The sequence below is a fragment of the Balaenoptera musculus genome, chromosome 1, assembly GCF_009873245.2.
Source record: "Balaenoptera musculus isolate JJ_BM4_2016_0621 chromosome 1, mBalMus1.pri.v3, whole genome shotgun sequence".
NCBI lineage: Eukaryota > Metazoa > Chordata > Mammalia > Artiodactyla > Balaenopteridae > Balaenoptera > Balaenoptera musculus.
This window is the reverse complement of record NC_045785.1, coordinates 332,382-353,891: the sequence shown is the minus strand read 5'-3', so window position 1 is coordinate 353,891 and position 21,510 is coordinate 332,382. Positions and strand designations below refer to the sequence as shown.

At 64.4% G+C, this 21,510-nt stretch overlaps 2 protein-coding genes across 5 annotated transcripts; one reads left to right on the top strand and one right to left on the bottom strand.

Annotated features, from left to right (window-relative positions):
• Window positions 1-114: 114 nt before the first annotated feature.
• SCNN1D (sodium channel epithelial 1 subunit delta) lies at window positions 115-9,440 on the bottom strand. Its single transcript, XM_036867437.1, is given in 14 exon segments — window positions 115-908; window positions 971-1,120; window positions 1,388-1,441; window positions 1,516-1,598; window positions 1,726-1,843; window positions 2,045-2,082; window positions 2,085-2,354; window positions 2,389-2,498; window positions 2,675-2,835; window positions 2,941-3,141; window positions 3,669-4,502; window positions 5,375-5,452; window positions 8,905-9,039; window positions 9,393-9,440. Coding segments are annotated over 14 exon segments (2,607 nt in total). The 3' UTR covers window positions 115-581.
• Window positions 9,441-9,503: 63 nt separating this feature from the next.
• On the top strand, window positions 9,504-20,896 carry UBE2J2 (ubiquitin conjugating enzyme E2 J2). Of its 4 annotated transcripts, none has more exons than XM_036870191.1 (8): window positions 9,511-9,703; window positions 10,522-10,611; window positions 13,399-13,529; window positions 16,168-16,208; window positions 18,926-19,028; window positions 19,108-19,246; window positions 19,563-19,643; window positions 20,243-20,896. In XM_036870191.1, the coding sequence occupies exons 3-8, from the start codon at window positions 13,399-13,401 to the stop codon at window positions 20,525-20,527; spliced, it is 780 nt and encodes a 259-aa protein (XP_036726086.1). In that variant the 5' UTR covers window positions 9,511-9,703; window positions 10,522-10,611; the 3' UTR covers window positions 20,528-20,896. The 4 variants fall into 4 exon arrangements, with proteins under 4 accessions (XP_036726092.1, XP_036726086.1, XP_036726098.1 ...); XM_036870203.1 differs by lacking the exon at window positions 10,522-10,611 and adding an exon at window positions 12,754-12,999 and having other exon boundaries at window positions 9,568-9,703; XM_036870197.1 differs by lacking the exon at window positions 10,522-10,611 and having other exon boundaries at window positions 9,504-9,703.
• The last annotated feature ends 614 nt before the right edge of the window (window positions 20,897-21,510 follow it).

Genomic DNA, 21,510 nt, shown 5'->3' with positions numbered 1-21,510 from the left:
GGCCTGAGGGTTTCAGCTCGCTTGGGGGGGGGGGGCCGTGTGGGCGCGGCAGGACACACTCCAGCCACCGGGTAGAATCATCCATTTTACTGCAAACGGGCCCAGGTCACTGAGTGCCCGGGCCTGGCCCCGCCCTTCCTCCCACTGGCCCTGAGCGAGGGAGGCTCTGCCCGATGCCTGCACACGCCTACACAGAGGTGCAGACAGACACACTCCCTTGGGGCGCCCCCCACCTCACGCGTGCGCGCACGCTCCTGCACACGGGCAGATGCTCCGCCACGCCCTGAACACGAGGATCCCGAGCGGTGGGGACACCCCCCTGCTCCCTGCCCCGGGCCTCCCTGAGACCTGTGAGGTCACCGCCGGGCAGGCAGCTGCGCTAAGGAAGGCCCCGTGTGCTAGCGCCTGGCGCCTGCCCACCCTAGGGCTCCGGTGCCGCTGCTTCTTGGGCCCCGGGTTTGGCTCGGCTGGCCGGGGCCGGGGGGGGCCTGTGGGGCGGGACTGGCCGGCCCTGGGCAGCCGGGAGAGCCCACTGCTGCCACGGCTCCCAGGATCAGGCCAGTCGCAGGCTGGTTCAGGTGTCAGGAGTTTCCGGGGCCCACACCGGGCTGACCTCCAGCCAAGACCCCTGCCAGAGCCCCTGCAACATCGTGAGGGGTGGAGCTGGGCCCCTGGGCGTTCAAAGTCATGCCTGCAGCTACCCGGCCACCAGCCGGCCTCTGACTTGGAGCGGGCACCCCTGTGGCTGCCCTGGGCTGGCCCCGAGCCCCGCGGAGCTGGTGGCAACACAGCAGCAGGGCGAGGGCCGCGGCGTCCAGCAGCAGCTCCAGCACCTCCACGACTGAGAGGACGCAAGAGCCAAACCACAGGCTCCAGAGGCTGCCCGTGGCTGAAAGCAGCTGCGGCACCTGTGGGTGTCAGCGGGCGGTGAGCAGCGCGTCCCGGGGCGCCGGCCCTGCCCCACCCCCGCTGCTAGGCACGGTGGCTCGTGGAGTAGACGGGTGTCCTCGTCCACCGTGCGGTAGCTGAGCTCCTGGTAGAAGATGTTCACCTTGGCCAGGTTGCTTCTGCGGCGGGGCGCAGGCGAGAGGGGCAGGGCCCTGGACCTGCTGGTGGGGCCCTCCCTGGGGGTGCTGGAGGGCGAGGATGGCAGGGGGAGCGGCCAGGATGTGACCTCAGCAGGAGGGGGCTGCACCCACCTGGGGCTTGGGCTCCGGGGGCCTGGCCTGCCCTGCACACACAAGGCTCACTGTGGCCGCGGCCCCTCCCCGGGCGCTGCGGGGCAGTGTGAGGGCAGGGCCTCGGGGACACAGGTCAGTCCGGGGAGGGCTCTCTGCCCATGAGGCCCCACTGCGAGCCCACCCCTCACCCCGCTTCCGGGACTCACGGCTGACTTGGAGGAAGGCCAGCTGGAGGTCCCAACGGAGAGGTTACACGAAGACTCCCTGGGAGAGACAGACCCCGTCACATCCCTGCGAGGTGCCTCCGGGTGGACCCCACCCCGGCACTCCCCACTCCCCTGCAAGGCCGGGGGCAGCGGGAGGCGCAGGGAAGCTGGTGGGTCTCTAGGTCCTTGCAGAGGCGGTGGAAGCAGTGACCTGGGGAGGGGGTCATGGGTGAACCTGCTAGGAGTGACCCAGGGGCAGTGGGGAGGTTTGCCCTTGACGGGGCAGCCTGGGACTCTGCCCCCTGCAGCCCACGCAGGCCGGCGGGGTGGGGGGCTACCCCAGGCCGGGCGCCGCACAGAGCTGCAGTACTGGGCCCCCGCAGGCAGGGGGTAGAAGAAGCAGCCGCAGGAGCGGGTGTCCACCACCAGTGGCTGGAAGCAGGAGACCAGGCAGGCCTGGGGGAACAGTGGGGACTGGAGCTGTGGGTCCAGGACAGCCGCCCCTCTCCCGGGCCTGCCTGCCTGCCGCCTGCCCACCTCCCTCCCACTGGCCTGTCCGCCCCCCCAGCTCCCGCTCCTTGCCTTAGCACCCCCCACTCCCCGACCCCTTCCCTGGGCCCCTCCCCCTGCCTTCATGCCCCCCACGCCCAGCCTCACCCACCTGGTGCAGGAGGTGTTGTACAGTAGCTGCACGTCACGCCCCCCGTGCTGTCTGTGCGGTGCCCACAGGGGCTCCAGAGCCGGTGCACCTCGTCCTGGGGGGAGGGGGTGCGCCTCAGCTCTGCCGCCCTGCCCTGGAGCCCCTCTCGGATGCCGACGGTGGTCTCCGTCCCTGGCTGGATGCTGAAGCCCCGGTGCTCCAGGAGGGGCGTGTGGTCACGCGTGTGGCTCGTGACTTCGATGCCGGCCTCCATGGACAGCAGAGGGAGATGATCGTGCTGCTCTGGCCCGAGGACCAGGCTGATCCCTGGGGGAGGCCGGCCTGGACACCCCGCCCACACCCGGCCCGGGCTGGCACTCAGCATGGGTGAGGCCGGGGTGCTGCGCGGCCCAGACACCGTTGAAGGTGTAGCAGCTGCCGTAGCTGGAGTGGTGGGGGGTCTGGAAGCGTCTGGAACCAGGGGCCACGCTCAGACCCGCACATGCCCCCGACCCATCACCCTGCTGCGTGCAGCCCCGGGGCTGCAGGGAGGGGACCACAGCTGCCTTATCTCTGGAGGGAGCCGTGGGGCCGGCAGACCACTGCATGGGACGTGGCGGGGCGGTCAGCCACCCGCCTGCACTCACCGGGCCTGGCGGTCCTGGTCGTCGTAGCGGCAGGAGAAGACGAAGCATCTGCCGCGGCTGTGGTGGCTCTCCTCGTGGGCAGCAGGCGGCAGGGCCAGAGCGTTCGCGCAGTGGAAGCGGTACCACTCCCGGGCGGCCGCCACGCCGGAGGAGTAGGCCTGCTGGATGCAGTCGCCACCGGTGCTGTTACGCTGGGCGGCACGGGGTCAGCGTGGGGCTCCGACCTGCCGCGTCCCATGCAGACCTCCCAAGGCTGGGACACTCACCAGTTTGCAGCCCACTCTGTTCTGGCCCCACAGGGGGCTCAGCCTCTGGAGGCGGATCCCGTGGTCCAGCTGGAGGGTGGGCTCGGGGCCTTGGCCCCCGGGACGTCCACGTTGTCGCTGAAGTTGAACCCACACAGGGAGTAGATGTTCTCCCGGGCAAAGTTGTCCAGCGCCCGCAGGGGGCGGCGGGCTGGGTGTGGCCTGGGGGCAGGGCCAGGGTGGGGGGCAGCGGAGTCAGAGCCAGGCCCCGAGTCCCCACGACAGCCACGTGCACTGGGGGGAGAGCCACGCTGGTCCCCACGGCACTGACCCGGGTGTCGCGGAGAGCAGAGCGACCCCCATCCCCCGCCGTCCTCAGAAGCCTAGGAGGGGGTTCTGAATCGGGAGCCGTGGCTGCAGAGGGAACTCAGACCCCCAGCCTGCCTGCCCCACCCACCGTGGACCCCACCACCCTCTGGCTCGTTCACGGCCCCTCCCTGTCTTTGCTCCGGCTGCCTCTCCACCTGGAGTGTTGCCCTGCTCCCTTCTCGGGGGGCCTGCCCTTCTGGAAAGTCCCCCGCCCCCCTCCCCCTCCCCCTCCCCGGGCTGCCCAGCGCCTCAGTGTCCCTCCAGGGTGGCAGTGGTCACACCAAGATTCCGCTGGCTCTTCTTGCCCTTTAGCCTGCTCCCAGGGCACAGGTCTGGGGAAGGCAAGTCGTCCACGATGGGGGCTCCCGCTGTGACTGCACCTGGGGAGGGGCCCCCAAGCTGGCCGCAGCCCTCACCGGTGTGGGTTCACGTCGCACAGGGTGACCGACGGGAAGAGCTTGCGCTGTGCTCCGCTCCGAGTGTATGGACACTGTCATGATGGCCGGGTAGCGCCAGTACTGCTCGAAGAGGAGTCCAAACTGCCAGCAGAGCAGGCCCAGGGCCCCCGCGAGCAGCAGCGCCCAGGACGCGGTCTTGAGGCAGTTCTGGCTGGAGCAGACAAGGCGGATGGTGCCGTGGATGGCGGCGTTGGTGCAGAAGGTGACCAGCTCCCTGAACGAGGCGTGCAGCTCCACCAGCCTCTCCCCACGCTCCTCCTCGGGCGGTGGCGGTGGTGGCGATGGCGGCAGCTGGGGGCATGTCCGGGTCCCCGGCCCCCCACCAGCTGCTTGGGCCACGGCTCCAGCCTGAATGCCAGAAGCGAGCCTCAGTGGGGTCCCAGCCCACCATCCGGTCTGACCCCACCCAGGTGTCCCCACCCGGGGCCATGCCATCGACTTCCATTCTCTGTCCCTGGGAACTCCCGGGACCGTGGCGTCCCTCAGCCGCCAGTGGCCCAGCCCGGCCTGCTGAGGCTCGAGAGGCCCCATCAGAAGCTGGTCCATACTTGGGACCGACGCTGCGGCCCTCCCCTGTGATGACCGGCGGGGCAGCAGGCGGCCCCCGCGGGTGTGTCTTGTCATGGCCAGAGCCGAGCCGGGCGGTGGGGCAGGGACGCAGGGGACACGGTGTTCAGGCCACGCCTGGCCTTGTTTGCAGGCAGACTCGAGGCTGGGTGGGTCTCTGCTGCTCTCTGCCAAGTGGGGCAGGGACCTCTGGGGAGGGGCAGCCAGGTGACCTGCTCAGGGTGGGCCTAGAGCCCAGCGCTGGGGATTGACGGGACTCTGGGCCTCCACGGCCTCCACCCACCCCCAGCGGCCAGCAATGGCCACTTTGACTGGGGCCGGTGGAGCCAGGCAGGTCTGGCCACATCTGGGCCAAGGGTCAGGCCTGTAGACCGTTGGGCGCTGCTGGCCTGGGGTGGGGTGTCATCCACCGAGCTGAGCCCCCAGGGATGCTCCATTCGTGGGCCTCGGGCTTCCGGAAAAGTAGGCAACAGGCTGATGGGCCAGACGTGGTGGGGATCTGAGGGCCGCAAGGAGGGGGACCCGAGGCCTGCCTGGCCCCCATTCCCACCCGGAGGCTCCAGCGTCCCAGGACCCAGGTCCCCCAGTGCGCAGGAGCCCTGACCAGGTCAGGCCTGCCGGTCTGGGACACGCACTGAGTCACTGCCCGGGCCTCCTGCGGACTTCCCACAGTGTCCCCATCTTGGTCTGAATCATTAGGCCTCTCACACTTGGGGTGCAGCCCCCTGGGTTCTGGCCCCTCCAGCCAATGGGGCCTGGGCTGGCGCTTGGGGAGGGGGCTGAGCCAGAGGAAGGGCCTGGTGCGTTCAGCTGGCACTTGCTGGGCTGGACACCCGAGCGCCAGCCAGCTGCGTGGGGCCCAGGCCTCGGGTTTGTGGAGGTGGCCTGGCCAGGGGCACGTGCCAGCACGGGGTGCTGATGGTGGGTCCCACGTGGGTCAGAGCGCTGCCCACACGTGTGGCCCGTGATCACACTGAGCCCTCACAGGGAAGGCAGGACCCTCAGCCCTGTGATACTCGCGAGGCAAAAGGGGCTCCAGAAGTTTCTTTCGGACTCTGTACCGGCCGCCTCCCACCCCCGCTGGAGCTGGCGGGGCAGGAGGAGGGCGGCTCTGGAGACTCAGGCACCTCCAGGGCTTCCTGAGACGGGGGGCGGGGTCCCGACACTAGGGCGGATGTGCGGGGGCGAGTGTGGGCACCGCGGGTCCCCAACGCTTCAGCCGCACCAGGAGCAAGGGTGCATGGCCCCTTCACGCGGCACACGCACGCACACACACGTGCACGGACACACACCTCTCACACACAGCAAGCCCTCTGTCAGTGGGGGTGGCGTGATGAAGGTGTGTACGGGAGCCCCTGCCCTCTCACGTGGGATGTGGCCCCTCCACTTCAGGCAGGGGAGACCCCGAGAGATGGCCTGCCCCAACTGCCCCGGCCACGGGCCACCTCAGGCGCTCCCTGTGTGGGTGCCTCCAACCTCCCGTGCTGGGTGGCTGCAACAGTGGCGGTGCCGGTGGTGGTTCTAGCAGGTGACAAAGCAGACCGCAGCCGGCGCTGGCCAGGCACCCTCCTATTTATAACAGGCTGGGTGTGGGGCGTGGCGGTGGGGAGGGGCCCGGCTGGGGGCAGTCACACCTGCTCTGGTCCTGGAAGGGGAAGCCTTTGGCTGCAGGCACCGGCGTCCTTCCCCGGGGGAAGCTTTCCTGCCCGGGTTCCTGGAGCCAGGCCTGGGGCCCTGGCCCTGGCTCGGGTGAGGGGCCCGAGGTTTCTGGAGGGCGAGGAGGGACCCCCGCTGCAGCAGACCCTGCATGCCCCCTCCCCTGTCCACTCTCCTCCAGCCTGGCCTTCCAGGACGCTTGCTCGCCTCCACCGGCCAGGCCTCTGACCACAGCTGCTTGTGGCCAAGGGTCGCTGGGAAGGGGCCTACATTCCCAGAGCACAGGGGTCCCCCAGGGCTGGCTGCCCAGCCCCTGGGACAGGCGCAGACTGTGGGAAGGAGTTGGGGCCTGGGTGGGAGGTGGCGCCCACAGCTCAGCCTCCCAGGAGATACTAAGACCATGCACCACCCACGAAGATGGCACCACACCCTAGGGACACACCATCTCGGATGCTGAAACCCTCGGCCTCAGTGTGGTTGCATGAGGCCAGCCAGTGTGCTGAAGGCAGGACAGCCCCAGGGTGACACGCTGGGGGACCCAACATGGCTCTAGGATGACCCAGAGGCCTCGCCATCCCAAATGACCAGACCCTCAGCCTGGTCCCAGGCTTGAGGGGTCGGCTCAGGCCCTCTGCCCCTCCCCACACAGTCTCTGGGTTCCTGACACCCCACCCCAAATCGGTGCTGAGGACCTGGGCTGAGATGAGGGAGGAAGCCCCCACCTCCACCAGGCCCTTCTGGTGGGGCCTTGGCTCTGAGGAGGCGTGAGGTCACCAGCCTCGTGGCTTTGGAAGGAGGCAAATGGCCAGAGGGGACCTCTGGGAGAGGGAAGTCACGCTTGGGGAAGAGCTGACCCTGGACTCACCTGGGCGTGAGTGCGAATCACAGCTTTGTCACTCATCGGCTGTGTGACATTGCCCAAGTTACTCAACCTCTCTGAGCCCGTTTCCTCAAGTACAAAGTGGGACTGAGTTTCCTCGAGGCTCAGAGGTGAGACCAACTGATGTCACTGGGCCAGTGTCAGAGCCCCTCCTTCCTCCTCCTGAGGAGGCCACCCCAGAGCCTGCCTTTGAGAGGGCAGAGACACACAGACTGCATCCAGTGGCAGCGAGGCCAGCAGCCCCCTCCTCCCTTCTGGGCCCGTCCCCTCGCCTGCCTCACCAGGCCCCTCCAGTCCCCGGAGGAGCAGGAGGTGCTGGCTGGGGCAGGACAGGGCGTCCCCAGCTCCCGCACAACATGGGCCCATGTGGCCCCTCCTTGACGACTGTACGTTGAAAGGATTAGAGAAGGGACAGGTGGAGGGCCCCCGTCCCCCGCCCTCTCCCCAGAAGGACGGCTGGCCCTAGCCTGCTGAGCACGGCCCCAGTGGGCCTTCAAGTGGTGGCCTTCACTGAGGCTGGGCCTAGAGGCACCAAGGCGTCCCCTTGCAGGCCGGGACTGCCCTGCAGACTGCGGGTGCCTGGGCTCCACTTCCACGCCTGTGGGCATCCCCACCCTCAGGGACAGCTCAGAGTTGGCCCTGGGGGGATTCCGGTGCAACAGACGTGAAGTCTGAGCCCATGGGCTTTGCACGTGTGTGCGGGATTCCTGGGGGGGTGGGCAGGTGGGGGCATCCTCCCCGTCCTGGGGCTGGACCATCTGGAGTCCGTGCCCGCCGGAGGGTAAGGGGCCTCCTCGGTGCAACTGCAGAAACTCTCCATCCCCCAGGCATTGACCGCAGTGGCAGGCAGGGGCTCCTGCCACCACAGAGGGGACTCCGGCCGGCTGCGGTGGGCAGAGGGTGTGACGCTGCCCGTGTGTGGCTCGGGGTTCGGCTGTGGGTCTGCCCCACACCTGTGCTTGAAACACCCTGGTGCCTCATGGTGGCCTCCCTTGTAGAACTCTCCGTGAGCTAAAAACAGCTGGGCCCACCCTGTGTGGGGACGGCAGAGCCCGGGTTGGGGGGAAGGCGGGGGAGTGAAGGGCAGGCTGAGCTATTTCCTGAGCGTGGCAGCAGGAGGTGGGGCCTGGGGACTGCCAGCCTCCCCAGGACGAGGGAGGGCCGGCGCCAGGGGACACTGGGGGCCAGAGACGTAGCAGGCTGGCTTCCCACGGGCCGACTCGCCTGGTGCTGGGCCGAGGGACGACGGGCACTCCTTCTGCTTCCGCCCCGGGCCTGGGGCCAGCCCTGCAGTGGCCGCTCAGATCCTGCCTGAGGTGCCCTGGGTGGGCCAGCCTCGGGGGTGAGCGTGGCCGCCTGCTCGCCCTCTGCCAGTGGCCATGGCTAGACCCGTCAGTGCTTGGAGCCCACCGTCAATCGCCACGTGGTCAGTTACCCCGTTGCCCGGTGGTCTATTCCGAGACGCAGTCAGGGTCGTGGTCAGGGGTGAGAACTCGGGGTTTGAACCGCAGCTCTGCTGCACGGAGTCCTGTGCTCTGCCCAGCGACGGCCCCTCTGGATGGGTCCTGGCTGATGACCACCGCCAGTCTCAGAGCCGAGCCGGCACTGGCACAGCCTGTGTGGGCACCCCCAGCCCCACTCACCAGAAAGGGTAGTGTGTCGGCCTGCCCAGCTGCCCAGCCCTCCCTCTTCCAGAACCCCACCTGTGTGCCATCCTCACGTGCCCCCCAGTGTTCCCCAAGGCAGATGTGAGGTGCAGACGACACCTCCAGGCCCCGTGGTCAGGGCTGTCTCGATGCTGTCCCAGCGGCAGTACCCTCTGCTCCCCGGGGCCTTCCCTGGCCGCCCCACCGCCCTGCTCTGCCTCCCCCTCCCCCAGGGCCAGGGAGGGGACCGTGGGAGCGGAAAGCCAGCCTCAGTGCGGCATCCACGGTGCATAATGACCCTATTCATGGGCTGGGTAGAAAATTCGGTCGGGAAACACTGCAACGCTTTTTATGAGGACAGCTCTCCCCCTGGGCAGGGGCTGGGCAGGCTTCCCACGGCGGACCCCACCTGGCACAGGTTCTGGAGGGGCTCCGGGTCCCACGCGACACCGCGGCCACACAAGAACACCCAGGACTCGATTCTCAGGGCCCCGGGTGGCTCGGTCACTGAGGCCCGGGGACGCAGAGTGCCTCCCGCGCTCTCCTGTTAAATGGGCACAAGAACTGGGCCCTCCAGTCCGCACTGGGCCGATCCTTTGAAAGGGGGCCGGTGGGAGGGTCGGCGTCCCAGAGAAGTCAGGCGGGGCTCACGCCGGCACCGCGGGGGGTCACCCTCTAACAGGACCTGTCTTCCCGCGTAAGGCCGAGGGTCGTGAGGAGGGGAACGTGCTGGGTGGGGGGCCCCGGTCCGCTGCGGCCGCTGACTCTCCCCGGGGCCGCCAGCCAGACAGGATTGCGGCCGAAGGATCAACCGAAGGGCCCTCGCTGGCCGACCAGACGTGCAGAATGGCTCGACCCCCGCCCCGCGGGGCTGCAAGCCACTGCCCATGCGCCGACTGTTTCCGCTTCCTGGGGCGGGTGGCGGCAGCGAGACGCAGGCGACATCCGCCCGGCCGCCTAGAGCGGTCGCCCCCCCACAAACTAACCGCGCCCCGGAACCGGAAGCGGGGATGGCCCCGCCCCCTTCGAGCGGCCATCTTGGAAGCAGAGGCGGCGGCGGCAGCGGCGGCAGTGGTGGCAGTCGGGGTGGGCTCGGTCCCGGCGCGGTGCAACTCTGCGGCGCGGGCCCCACTCTCCCGCTCCCTGCTCTGGCCTCGAGCACGGCGAGCCTGAGCGCGGCGGCGGCCCACGTGCGGCGACGGGGAGAGGTGAGCACGCGCCGCGGGCCTGTGCCGGGGCCTCGGCCGCGCGTCCGCCCCGCCGGAGCCGGCCCGAGCGGCGGGCGGGGGGCGCGGGGCCTCCGCACGGCCCATCCCCGCCCCGTCCGCGCTCGTGGGGCCCGGCCTGGAGCTTCCGTGCGCGGAACCCGATTTCGGTTACGGCGGGGCGCCCGGGGCTCCGGGGCGGCTCGTCCTCCCTCCGGCCAGCTTGGGGATTCGGGTGGTTACACGGTTGGCGTCCCACGGAAAGGCCTCCCGTTAGTGGCACACTTGCGGCCGCCGTCAGGACGGGCCGGCGTAGAGCTTGGTTCGTAAACTGTCCTGGGAATCCGTGTTGGGATGGAGTGACTGCCGTCCAGCCCGCCGTCGCTTCATCCCCGAGCAGTTAGGACCCCAGACCGCCTCTTACGTCCCCCCAGCCGTGAGCGTGCCTGGTTGACGCCTTTGGGGTGGTAACTGAGAGAAAATCCGGGCGGTCAGAGTGGGAAGCTCCACGCCGGGCGGCCGGAGTGGGCCCTGGGCCGGCTCCTCATCTGTGCACGCCCGCTCTCCCGCCTGGCCAGGTGTAAGCGTCTCGCCCCTTTTCCAGTTAGCACGACTTAGTTGGTTTGTGTTTAGTTCCCATGCATTCCCGACCGCACGCGGGCCCAGGCATGAAACAGAGAGGTCAGGCCCCAGCCGGTGGAGGGGGCGGCGAGCGAAGCTAGTGAGGGCGGTGGTCGGGGCTCTGTTCTTTGGAGGTGAGGGGCCCTCGGTGTAGGCTCGTTTCCGCGGAGAGGAACTTAAGGGTCTCGCTTGATTGAAAGGTCCCGCATGTCTGCAGGCACCGTTGGATCTCGGCACCTGGAACTGGCGCTCAGTTATCTGCACACTTTGGCCGCGCCGATCTCTGGCAGGTGCGGGAGTGGCGGCGGGGCGGCCCCCATCAGCCCCGGGCCTCCGTCCAGCCTGTGAAGCAATCCTGCTGGTGAAGGGAGAGACTTCCATGCGAGTCCCGGGCACGGGTGTGTCACGTGCTCTCTGGCGGGTCAGGCCAAGGTCTCGTGCCGCACCGTCACCGGAGCACTCGGCCGCCGAGCGGGAGAAAGGGGCGGGCGGCGCGTCTGTCTCCCCGCGGTCCCGGAGGGACCCGTGCCCGAGACGTTGGCTCAGGCTGCCCGTCTTCAGCTTCTCTGCCCTGCAGTTTTGTGCTCGGGCCGTTTCTTGTTCTGTTCTGTTTTTGGACGTCTGCGCCCTGTTTCCTTCAGTGTAACACGCCTTACGTGCTCTCTCCGTGGGGACTTGGCCCGAAGGGACCTCAAGGAGCGCTTCCTGGTCTGAGCGCACGGGCAGATTGGGAGAGGCCAGCTCACGTCACCCAGAGGAGCCTGAGGGCGCTGCGCAGAGGGAGCCCTTTCCTTTGAGGGACCCGGTAGCTGGATTGCAAGTCGGCTTTGGAAGCAAAAGCGAGAGAAAAGTGTATTTGCGCCCAGCCCGGCAGGATCTGTTTTGTTTATTTTCTGTGGCCGTGCACGATCCTCCGTGAAGCACCCAGCTGGCCGCTTGACTGAGTCCCGCACGGCTGTGTCTGAATTACCTGGGGAGCTGCTTTGCGTCGGCAGAGTTAACTTTGCGGCGAGCAGTTAAAGGAAACGAGTCCTGGGCCGTGGCCCTGCTTTTGGGCTGTCGCTGTGTTTGTCACTACACATCGCCCTGGTTCCCTTGGCTTCTCCGGCCTTTGGGGCGGGGCTGCGGGGGGAGCGCTCCCCCCAAGCTGGTCTAGCCACCTGCAGGGGGCACACCGGCCAGTGGTGTGTGCTGGGGCCTGGCGGTCACCTGTGCGGAGCGGAGCTGGGTGGCGTGGAGGCACTTGACCAGGGCCTCGGCGAGTCGTCTGCCGGTAGAGGCTGGAGTGGGGGGAAGTGGCCGTGTGGTTGGGATGAGGAAGGGGTCGGCTCAGGCTGTGTCAGGGGCCCTGGGGGTCGGGGACTAGCGGGCGGTCTGGGGCTGCTCCTGAGAGGACTTGGCAGGTGCTGGAGGTGTTGACGTTTATTTGCTCAGTTCTGGGTGCGTCCTGAAGGGTTGCGATCAGAGCTGTGCGGGGAGAAGGGTCACCCGACTTCAGCGAACGGGATGGACTGAAATGGAGAGAGACTGCGCGCCGGGAGGCTGGGCGGAAGTCTCGCGGTCTCTGACGGGCAGAGCGCAGCGGGCCCTGCGTCGGGGGGTGTGGTGGGGCTGGGGAGAGTGGGGGCGAATGGGGATCCGAGGGTTAGGGGCCCCAGAGCAGGAAGCAGGGCTGCGCTGTGATGCGTGCGGTGGGACCACTGCCGGTGCCCTGGGGGTGCAGAGTGAGACAGTGAGCCCTGGTCGTCTGGTGGAGAGGGAGCTCTGCGGAGGATCCCACCGGGCAGGAGTCCGTGGCCTCTGATGAGGCGACGTGGGCAGAGACTGATGGGAGGGAAGAAGCGTGCAGAGGCCCCTGGCTGAGGTGAGGAGGGGCCGGCCCGGTGCGGGGAGTGGCTCCAGGTGGAGACCCTGGCCACTGTCGTCCGGTGCTGCGGCGGGACAGGTTGGGAACACGGGCAAAGTGACTCCTCCCTCACTGCCCCGTCCAGTTGGCCTCCCCTCTAGCCTGGACACTCCTTTCCATCCTGAGCTGCACACCCTGGTGTGTCCTCTGTCTCCACCGTGTTTTACACCAGTGGCTTTCACGCTTTATTTTTAGCGGTAGAACCTTTTTGCCTTTCCACCTCACGTTGTGAGAAATTCTAGTACGTTAAGTGGATTGAGCTGGAGCCGTCCTGGTGCCCGTGAGAGTGGGGAGCCCTGTCTTCCGCATCCTCATCCCGCCCTCCCGCCTCTGGAGCAGAGCTGAGGTGTCCCAGGGTCCCCTGAGCAGGCCAGGTCTCTTGCCTTGAATGATGGCGGCTCCCTCCCTCCCCGTCCCCAGCCTTCAGTGCTGTCCTGTGCCATCCTGTCTGTCCCATGCTGTCCCATCCATCCTCTGCTGGGCCACCAGCGTGACCTTTCTAACAGAAGATCTGATTTGCCTTAAGGTTTGGGCCTAAAGTCTTTGTGGGCACCGCTTGACGGCCTGGCCTCGCATCCCTGGTTGGCCTCATTGGCCGCTGTTCACCTGCCGCGGTGCCTCGGTGCTGTGTCCTGGACGCAGCACGCTTCCTTATCTCTGCCCGTCCGGCTGCCGCTTCCCGAGTCTCTCTGGGGTCCCCATCTCTCTCTCCAGTCCCAGGAAGAGGCTCTTCCTCTGCTCCTCTGTTCCTCCCACCCACCTGTGACCCGTGGTAGGTGTGCTGCAAAATGTTTAACAACGGGCTTCGGTGGGCCGTGGCGGGGGAGTGGCACCACCCAGCATGGCGCTGGGGAGATGCCCACGTGGCAGGCGGTCAGGGCCCCCTCCCGCGACCCTTGCAGATAGAGCTCTTTCTCCCCGTGGAGCTTCTTTGAAAGCAGGAGCGGGGCTGCAGGGTTTTTCTTAACCTTTCCGTCTGATGACCGACGTGTCAGCGAAGATCCTAGCGGGGCAGACAGGAAAGGGGACTCCGCAAGGCCCGCGGGTGTCTGAGGGCGCGGGCAAGTCAGCGCGGCCCGTGGGCCTCGACTCTGGGTGGCGGAGGCCGCCTGTAGGGAGGGCGGCAGGGGACACCTCTGTCCTCGTCAGCGTGGACCCTTGTCTTCCACAGATGAGCAGCAACAGCGCTAAGAGAGCACCCACGACAGCGACCCAGCGCCTGAAGCAGGACTACCTCCGGATTAAGAAGGACCCCGTGCCTTACATCTGTGCCGAGCCCCTCCCTTCCAACATCCTTGAGTGGTAAGGCTCTGCGTCCTCCTTCGCCCACACCACCTGTCACCCGGCTTCTCTGGCTGGGCTGCGTGGGCCGGATGGGCCATCTCGGCGCAGGGAAGGGCCTCCTGCGCCCTTGGCGGGTGTGAGTTGACTGTGAGGCCTGTAGATGCTGTCCGGTTGTCTCCACGGTGGGCAGCAGACGGGGATGTGGTGGGCTGTCCTTGACCCCTGCCCGCCGGGGCCAGAGTGGAGGTCGTTGCTGGGGGAGGCTTTGGGGCCTGCAGGCCTCACGGCTGTTGGAGAAGCTACACGTTTAGACTCTGCTTCTCTGCTCTTGGCTTCTTGGTGCTGTGAGCTGCCCTGTCTTTGGCGAGTTGGTGCCGGGGGGACGGGTCCTGATGCTCCAGCCCTGTGTCTTGTGAATATGCGTTTCATAGTGACTCTCGCCGTGTTGTAGTGCCCCTACCAGGTTTGCTGGTGAGTTTGTGAGAGACAAAGTGTAGGGCTGAAATGTTAAGGAGCGTTTTCTCCTTGTTATGTTTTGTTCTTAACAAATAATTAGAAATTTTTTTAAAATCCAGAGAAAAGAGATCTGAGTTAAAAAGTATTTTCCAAGTTGGACAGGTGTTCGAGGATCCTGGGTCTACGTTCCTCCCTTGGCTTGCAGAGAAGGGCCAGCGCTGGCAGTTGGGGTGGAGGGTCCCAGGGGGAGGCATCAGTGTCGCAGAAGAGCTCTCCCTGCCCCCAGGCGACAAAAACCAAGCGTGGCCCCCAGGACGTAGTTGGCAGGGGGACAGACGGGTTCCATGGCAGTCGAGGGGAACATCCTCATTGTGTGGGCCCCTGCTGCATGTGCGTCGGGTCCTACGCTCCATCATTCACTAGGAGGACCCGCTGCAAAGGAAGAGGCGCAGGGCAGAGTCCACTGGAGACCAGACGCAAGCTTCCCCTCCGCTGCGGCCAGCTGTGACAAGCCGTGTGAGGTGCAGCCGCCAGGGAAGCCCTTTCGGGACTGAGCACCAGGGATTTCAGTGGCATGGGGCACGGGCACCTCTGCCTGGTGCCCACCGGTATTCCAGACTCCCAGCAGGACAGCAGGCTTCCCTTCAGCATTAACCACGTTTTTTGCACAAGTAGTTGAGATGCTTTGGGGTGATGAGAACCCCTTGGAATCCAGTTCCCAGACGCTGGCTGAGGACGGCAGCGTCAGGCCTGCTGCGTGGGCCCCTCTGCTCAGCTGAGCGTGTCTGTCGCTTCAGCTGGGAGAAGAGCGCGCTTTTTTGGAAGAGGCCTGTCCTCCAAGCCTGCCTTGCTCTGCTGCCCCAGGCCCTTCCCGGTGTCCTCAGATTGGGCACAGGAATTGGGAGCAGTAACAAATTAAGGCCACGTTCCTCGGTGTGTTCTTGGTCTGCTGACATAGGACGACAGTATTTTTTGAGTCAGACGTTATCAGGCAGCAGACGGTAGGGGTTGTCGCGGTGTCCTGGTGGGAAGCAGTGCCTGAAGGGGTGGTTACTGACCTGTGCACGGTGTGTCTGGTGCGGTATTTTTCGTTAGGTCTGCTTTCTTCTTTGTGCTTTTCTGTCTTTTTTGAAGATTCATTAGCTCAGGGACTTCCCTGGTGGTCCAGTGGTTAGGACTCTGCGCTCTCACTGCCGAGGGCCCGGGTTCAGTCCTTCATCGGGGAACTAAGATCCCACTAGCCGAGAGGTGCGGCCAAAAAAAAAAAAAAATTCATAAGCTCAAACGCTTCTTGACGTAGAGATGAGGCCTCGTGTATCTGCATGGAGAGCAGAGGCCATGGGGCTGGTGCTCCTGGTCTGAGACTCCCTGCGTGTGAGGACTTTGGAGACAATCACGGGCTGTCCCTGTCCCTCCTGCTCGAGGGCAGCTGCTCTGAGGTCGAGTCTGGTTCTTCCAGGACGTCAGGGCCGGGGACCCAGCCTCTGCGTGTCTCCAGCTGTTCCCGGGTTAGCTACTGCGTGATATTTGGGCATGCTGAAAAATACCAGATTTCAGGTGCGTCTCAAGAATAAATTGTGAAGTTAATTTTTTTTTTTTTTTAATTTATGTATTTTTGGCTGCGTTGGGTCTACGTTCCTGTGCGAGGGCTTTCTCTAGTTGTGGCAAGCGGGGGCCACTCTTCATCGCGGTGCGCGGGCCTCTCACTATCGTGGCCCCTCTTGCTGCGGAGCACAGGCTCCAGACGCGCAGGCTCAGTAGTTGTGGCTCATGGGCCTAGCTGCTCCGCGGCATGTGGGATCCTCCCAGACCGGGGCTCGAACCCGTGTCCCCTGCATTGGCAGGCAGACTCTCAACCACTGCGCCACCAGGGAAGCCCTGAAGTTAATTTTTAAATCGTCAGTTGACGCTAACGGTTAGAGAGGATTAGCTTTTTGCATATTGTGTTGTGGATACAAAAGTACTCTGTGGAAAACTTGGGAGACGCAGCCTCTCTGATCCCGTTACAGAGCGGCTAACACGCCAGCAGCTGGAGAAACTGGGGAGCTGGGTAGCTGGTCGGGTTCACCCTTCAGTTCACCTACTGAACGTCTATGAATGTCTAGTTTCGGGTGGGTGCTAAAAACCCCGGCCTTGGAGTGACTCAGATTTTGGAGAATTTGCCGTCCCCAAAGCCAACTCATTTTCTTCCCTCCCTCAGGCACTATGTGGTCCGAGGCCCTGAGATGACTCCCTACGAAGGTAAGTCTTTGCCCCGAGTTAGAGGAACAAGTGTCTGTGTTCAGAACTGCCATTGCCTGAGAAACACTTTCTATTTGTAAATAACACTGTTTCTGGTTTGGATGTGCGTGAGGTAGACCGCACGCATGTGGAGCCCCTTCTGGTTTCCTGCAAGTCCTAGAGGGGTTTGCTCAGTTTGGTTTTGCCCATGCGCCTCCGTCTTCAGGGGCTGCTGTGAGTATCGAATTTACCCAGCCTCTGACGTCAATGGGATCAGAGCTGGGAGAAGAGACGGGGAAAAAGTGAGACCAACATGTGTATTGTTGAAGGAAAGAAAGGGCATTTCCTGAGCGCTCACTCTGTGCTGAGTCCTGTGAGCTGAGGGGCGGCCCCCTGTGCGGGTAGGGCCCTGAGGTGTAGGGGCCGCAGGGCCTGCCATGGTCAGGCGATGCCACCCAGCATCCTCTGGTGTTTGCAGACAGACCTCGGAGCTGCCTGTCAGTGAGTCTCCAGGGGCCCGAGGGGAGCCTGGCGCCAGCCTCCGGGTGGTGGAGCCTGGGGCAGAGCCGTGGCCAGGTGGGCACTCTAGTCCCTGGCTCCTGATTTTGGGCGGCCGGAGCAGCGCACTTGTGTCTTCCTACTGTGGGCTTGTGCGTTCGATCCCACTGGAGGACCCATGCTGCTGGGGAGGAGGCGTGGGTGCTCTGGGTGCCCAGGAGTGTTGTGGGTAGTGGGGCAGACAAGTCACTAGCCTCGTGGGACTCTTGTGGCCCAGGAATCCCTGTTGGGGGATGACCTGCCCTAGGGAAACTGTGCAGAAGCGTATCTGTAGGGTGGGTGTGTCATGACCACAGGGTAACGGGCTCGGCGATGGCCTTGCGTGGGGTTCCAGGAGAAAGGGCGGAAGACAGGCTGCAGAACAGCTTGCACAGCTCGTGTTAAAACACTTAAGAGACGCACAATACGTTTTTAGCGAACTTGGATAGGTACCGAGAATGAGCAGTGTTCTCTCGCAAGTAGGATTATGCCTGGTTTTAAAGTTTTCTTATTCTTTGTGGTTTTAGTGTTTCCCATACAGTAGTGAACACTTGCTTACTAATTGTGTGACGAGAGCCCCACACACACACCGCCCCCAGGACCAGCCAGCACTGTTGGTGGCGTAAGTGAGGCTGACACCTGGGCAGGGTAGAGGTGGCAGGGAGAGGAGAGGGCAGCCCCGAGCGAGCGGTGTGGTGGCTGGGGCTGCAGGAGACCCCCGTCCACCCAGCCCCTCTGACCTGGATGAACGGCTCTCCTTTTCCAGACCCAGCCCTGTCACTCTTGCTTTCATTTGCCCCATCTGTTCTCCTCTGTGTCCCTGCTGTTCCCGGTCGTCAGGCTGGGAAAATCGTCATCCTCCTTGTCAAGGTTTCCTTCGGAGACCAAAGCTTTTTCTGCTGCCCTCCCCCTCCTCCGCTGCGCCCCCCCCCCCACTGCCCTGCTCCCCTTTTCCCCTCAGCACCTGCTGTTGTGTCCTCTCCTGGTGCCTGTCCCCTCCTCAGCTCAGGGCTCTGCTGGCTGCAGTGCCATCCTCTGCCGACCCTGTTCCCATCAGGGTCTCGGAGGGACCCTCAGAATTGCCGCATCTGGCGGCTGGCTCTCAGGCCTCAGGGTCTGGGCCTGTGTGGACTCTGGCTCCCTCCTCATTTGCTCCTCTGACTTCTGGATGTTCTGACCCTTCCCTCCCGTGTCCACGTCAGTCTGGCTCCGTGTCGGTTGCCCGCTGACCCGGTCCTTGCGCTGGGCTCTGCCGGTGCCGAAACTGCGCCACTAGTTTCGCAGTTCAGGCGGGCTTCCCGGTAGTCCACAAGTGTTGATCTGTGTCTAGAGGTTTTACAGCGTCCCATTAAAACCCTGACAGAGGTTTTTGTAGGTGAGTACAGGCTTATTCAAAAACTGGTTCTAAAACTTACACGGGAAGGCGAAGGACCTAGAATAGCTAAAATAGTTTTTTAAAATCATAAAACCGGGGGAGTCACCGTGCCTGGTTCTGAGACTCGCGGTGTCGTGTGGACGGGATGGTGTGGCCGGGGCGCGGCGCGTTCCGGAGCAGGAGTGACAGTGACGGAGCAGGAGTGACAGTGACGGGGGTGGGGTGGGGACACTGGAAGGAGCCGGGCTCGGGTGGGGCCTTGAGGAATGGTAGTGAGGCCTGAGATGGGGTCACGTGGCCCCGCGGGCATGTCGTGACTTCAAGGCCAGGAATTTTACATAAAGGAGAGGGAGCATCTGGCAGGGCTTGGAGGGGAGCGGGGCGGGGGGGGGGCAGAGTTTCGTTGTTTACTTGTTCTTAAGGGGGGGAAATGACAGCGCGTTCGCCTGCTGCTGGGTGTGGTCTGGGGGAGGAGAGGCAGGTGGTGCAGGAGTGAGGGGACCGGAAGAGCTGCCACTCGCGGGGTGGACGTGGGCCAGGGAGCAGCCTGCGCGGGCTCTGTCCTGATGCTCTGCTCTGCTCTCGGGGAGGGGACGCGCGAGGGTGGAGGAGGGGCGTGTAGTCGGCATGGGGGGTAAGGGCCCCCCAGGTTGATGGGCGTGAGCCCCGGTGAGGTGTGTGAGTTCCAGGGATGGTCGGCTGGTGGGTAGGGGGTGGGGAGACCTAGCGGGGCGGGGGCGTGCCGGGCCGGGACCCCGAGGGCGGTGAGGGTGCGGGCCTGTCGCGCTCTGAACGATGACGAGGCTCCTTCTCTGTTCTGATACAGGTGGCTATTATCATGGAAAACTAATTTTTCCCAGAGAATTTCCTTTTAAACCTCCTAGTATTTATATGATAACTCCCAATGGAAGATTTAAGTGCAACACGAGGTAAGGCGTCCGGGTGCTTCTGAAGTGGGACTGGGGTGCTAAGGGGTGTGCACCCCGTTGACTGGGTCCCTTTCTTCAGGCTGTGTCTCTCCATCACGGATTTCCACCCAGACACGTGGAACCCGGCCTGGTCCGTCTCCACCATCCTGACGGGGCTGCTGAGCTTCATGGTGGAGAAGGGCCCCACCCTGGGCAGCATTGAGACGTCGGACTTCACAGTGAGCGGGGGGCGGGAGGGGGGCAGTGCGGTCGGTCTCCACAGCTGCTGCACGCAGTCGGGACGGCGACTCCTCGTTACCGGGCTTTCATGTCTCTCCCGTGTCAAGCAGGGGTCAGGTCTGGCATCATCAGCGGATGCCGCAGGAAGGTAACAGCCTTAGGAGACCGCACGTCAGCTTGTCACGAGGAGCACGCTTGTGGAGTCCTTTCCACAGCGTGAAGACCGCAGCCCTTGCCTGTCAGTCCGTCTCTTGTTAGAATGTGGAAGAATTGAAATTAGCCTTCTGGCTGATATTTCTCCTTTTTTCTTCCTAGAAAAGACAACTGGCTGCACAAAGCTTAGTGTTTAATTTAAAAGACAAAGTGTTTTGTGAATTGTTTCCGGAAGTCGTGGAGGTAAGAAAGTGAAAGTTGGCCATTAGTTTTGCTTTCCCCACGTCAGGGACACTTGGATTCGATACTTTCCACAGAGAACGTGTGCTCCTGCGTGTCCCTGTGTTGCAGACCGGGAGTGGGGGCGACGTGTTTAGGTGCAAAGACCTGACCCTCTCCTCCGGGGCCTGGGGACTGGATGGTGGGTCGGAGACGGGGAGAGGTCAGGGGAAGGCCGCTGGGCCTGGCGAGGTCCTGGGCGGGCCGGGGGTGAGGGGCAGGGGTGCTTGCTGGTCGTGGTGCCGGAGCAGAGAACCTGGCCGTGAACCGGAGGCTGAGCCGCACGGAGGTCGGGGCCCTGGTGGCTCAGGGTAGCTCAGACCCGGCTCAGTCCTAGCTCGTGAGGCGTAGGCTTGGCGGTTTGGGCAAGTCACGTGGCCTCCACGTCTGTTAAACAGGATTAGCGGTGGCACTGCCCCCGAGGGCAGTTGCCAGGACGAAACGTGTGCAGCCATTGCCCGCCGACCCTGCAGGGTCTCTGTGGTAGACCGCAGTCCCCTCCCTGGCCCTGAAGGAGCTGGCTTGTTTCAACCAACCCTTGTTTCTTGCTGTTTTTGTCTTAGGAAATTAAGCAGAAACAGAGAGCACAAGACGAACTCAGTAGCAGACCCCAGGCTCTCCCCTTACCAGACGTGGTTCCAGACGGGGAGACGCACCACGGCCAGCACGGGCTTCCGCTCCTCAACGGGCACGCGCCGGGGGCTGGGCCGCACCTCGCGGGGCTCCAGCAGGCCAACCGGCACCACGGACTCCTGGGCGGTGCCCTGGCGAACTTGTTTGTTATAGTTGGGTTTGCGGCCTTCGCCTACACGGTCAAGTACGTGCTGAGAAGCATAGCACAGGAGTGAGCCGCCGCCACGACCAGCAGAGGTGGTCGGAAACGAGGGACGCTGGGCCCGAGCTCGACGTGGGCTGGCTGGACGTGCCGCCGAGCACCGGGCGGGCCTGCCTGACTCCTGGGGTTAGCTTTTTAAAAACCTTCAAAAAGAAAACAAAAACCAAAGTGTGTAGTTGGATTTGGAGGAGACGCGAGACTCCCAGCCCCCATTCTGCCCTGGCGTCCGTCGGGGGCTGTGAGGCTGCATGTCCACGAGAGGGCCTCACGCTTTGGTTTTATAGCTTATCTCCTGTATTGTCTTTTGGACCTATTTTAGTAACCTGTTTTTCATTTTATTAGATTTGGTCACTTAAAAATATAAAACTCGATGCCTATCCAACACTCTGCGTGCGTTCTTAGTGTGGAGCTCTGAGTCGGCAGGCAGTGCCGGGGGCCCGGCAGGGTGGCCCGGGGCCCGCTGGCCGGGGACGGCCATGGGTGGGTCAGGGGATTGGGCTTCGGCATTTGTGTTCACTTAGAACGAAGCAGGTTCCTCCTGGGAAAAAGCACGTGTGCTCTGTTTTGCTGAAGTTGAGAATCTGCTTCCTTTCTGACCACAGGCTGTCACCGGGGCTGAGCTGTGCGTCCTGCGCGGTCGCGCTGCCGGCTTTCTCACCCCCATGGCTTCCTGCGGGCTCCCACTGGCTGCGCTAATGGAAGGTGGAGACCTCCCAGCGGGCGCCGGGGTCCCACCCGCCGGGCGGGCTCTGCGCACGTGGGGCTTCCCACACACGTGGTCCAGCTCTTTGGTTTACCCTGGAGACAGGCTCACACGTTCCCTTTCACAGCAGATCCGTGGCCGGTTCTTAGAGGCTGGCCGCCCGGGAAGGACACCCGGGTTCAGGGGCAGCGCCGGTGGGCGCCGTCTCAGACCTGGGGCCTGCGCCTCCTGAATCGCCGATGTTTCCCTGTTCTCGTCTCTGCTAATGACGTCCCTGCACGGTGTTTGGAAGG